At 42.4% G+C, this 1,959-nt stretch overlaps 1 protein-coding gene across 1 annotated transcript; it reads left to right on the plus strand.

Moving 5' to 3' along the window:
• Nucleotides 1-598: 598 nt before the first annotated feature.
• On the plus strand, nt 599-1,916 carry LOC118756037 (chaoptin-like; the record flags this gene model as incomplete). Its single annotated transcript, XM_036490830.1, has 3 exons — nt 599-948; nt 1,007-1,226; nt 1,509-1,916. Coding segments are annotated over exons 2-3 (424 nt in total), but the record flags the coding sequence as incomplete, so codon positions are not given.
• Nucleotides 1,917-1,959: the final 43 nt, after the last annotated feature.

The following is a 1,959-nucleotide window of genomic DNA, read 5'->3' on the forward strand; positions in this document are numbered from 1 at the left end:
ACTCTAAATTATCGGGCATTGGGTATAGTCGTTGAACTGAGTATGCAATCACAGGACTATACTCAAACCAGATTCTTCGTCCTCATTCGTGCATTCTGGGCAAAGTGAGCAACCCGCCGTTTGCTGTAACCAATCCGAGTGGAGCCTTTGGTCACTTCAGAGAGAGAGGGAACTTTGCTGTGCCACTCCGACTTATTCGGTTTAAGGGCTCTCTTTAGTCTGCAGGCGTCTGATTACCAGTAGGTGTGGCTGCAGGATGGCGTCTGTATTGATGCAAGCATCACAAAGATTCGGAAATCAAAATCGTGTATGGATATTTCAATGTCAAGTTGGGCAAGGAAGAGATCTTTGTCGCCATTATCGGAAAATTGAGCCTTCACGACGAAACGTCCGATAACGGACTGAGGCTGATCGCGTATGCGATACTAGGATCAATCATAAAAAGGTCAATCCAGCTGCTTGGCTGTGTCCAGATCCAACCCCGAAGAAAACCAAATCGTTTATGGTGTGATAGACGTAAGGCATGCTTCCAGTGTTTTAGACGTATGTACGCACACTCCGAGGGTCAAATATTGACTCGGAGCACTTTTTTGTTGATGCTAAGATACGCGACCGCATCTGTGCAGTAAAAAAAATGTGCATCCAACAATGCTAGGAAAACTCAACGCCGAAATGCTGCACTCACAACAGGCAGCCAATGTATTCGCCACTCGACTCTCACAGCTGCTCTCATATAACACTCTTCAACAAACCACTTTCCCGCTCATTATATACCATCGCAGCATAATCCATATTGGTGTCTGCCTAAATTTTGACGACTGTCTCAATTTGTTATACATTTTCGATAAAGGGTCCACTCAGTGGCTGGAATATATGCTTGGGAGCAGTACGGACTTCTATAGTATTCTCTTGCCATTTTCCTACTATCGATGATCCGCAATACCGCTAGTAAATATGAATATGACAGCCAAACAACAAATCAAAACTCATTAACGTACCAAATTAGTTTAGTAGGTTCACCGAGTCTCTGTCGAAGTATATGGCATATTAGTTCCAGCTCTAATCAATCCGTTCAGGGAAATTGTAGGCGGTCGGCCCTACGTACTTTAAAATCAATCCTTTTCCAGTTGATGTCTTTATCACTTGTGACGTGAGAAGGTGACATCCAAAATACCCCTAATCCTAGGCTCAGCAAAGGAAAACGCTTCACATGTCTTCTTATTCGGGTAATACTGTCAGACTTTGATACTAACCCGGTCCTTGTGAATTCTTGTGGAGAAAGATGATCAGATTTGGGAAAACTGAAAGTGAGCTTTCAAAGCCTGACTGAGAAAGTCGGTCGCATATCGTGGTCTCATTTTAAGTCATCTTCCTTCAGTAGTTTACATTCATTGGAACAAACACATTTTTAATACTCGAATACACTTTAAACATGAAACTTATCTATCGTTAACTTAAGCAATACTGTTTTTTTCTTCTTTGTCTTTCTTCCACATTCGGGCAAACAGACGAAGGTATTTCGTGGGCTACCTTTCCGCAGATGCCTTACTTGCTTGAATTGGACATCGGCAACTGCAACATACAGTTCATTGCACGTGAAGTATTCCAGAACATCACTGGGCTCCGCAAGCTTTTCATGCCGCACAATAAAATGCTCGACATTCCATCTGACACCTTTCAGCTGCTACCCCATCTGGAGTATCTTGATTTATCCTTCACTAATTTATTGGAAATCGACTATAGGACAACACATCTCACACTCAATGCTGTGTGGCATCTCGTTTATGGTGTTAAAATACATAAAGACACTTTCAAGAATCTAAATAATCTCGCGTATCTCGATTTGTCGCATACGAAGGTAACACGCAACAGCGCCATGGCATTTACATATCTCGGTCAGAGTCTGAAATTCATGAGTTTGTGTTATACATCCTTTCCCATGGTTGGCAATGCGTTTTT

This window comes from Rhagoletis pomonella, unplaced genomic scaffold, assembly GCF_013731165.1.
Source record: "Rhagoletis pomonella isolate Grant_MI unplaced genomic scaffold, Rhpom_1.0 Rhpom_scaffold_08436, whole genome shotgun sequence".
NCBI lineage: Eukaryota > Metazoa > Arthropoda > Insecta > Diptera > Tephritidae > Rhagoletis > Rhagoletis pomonella.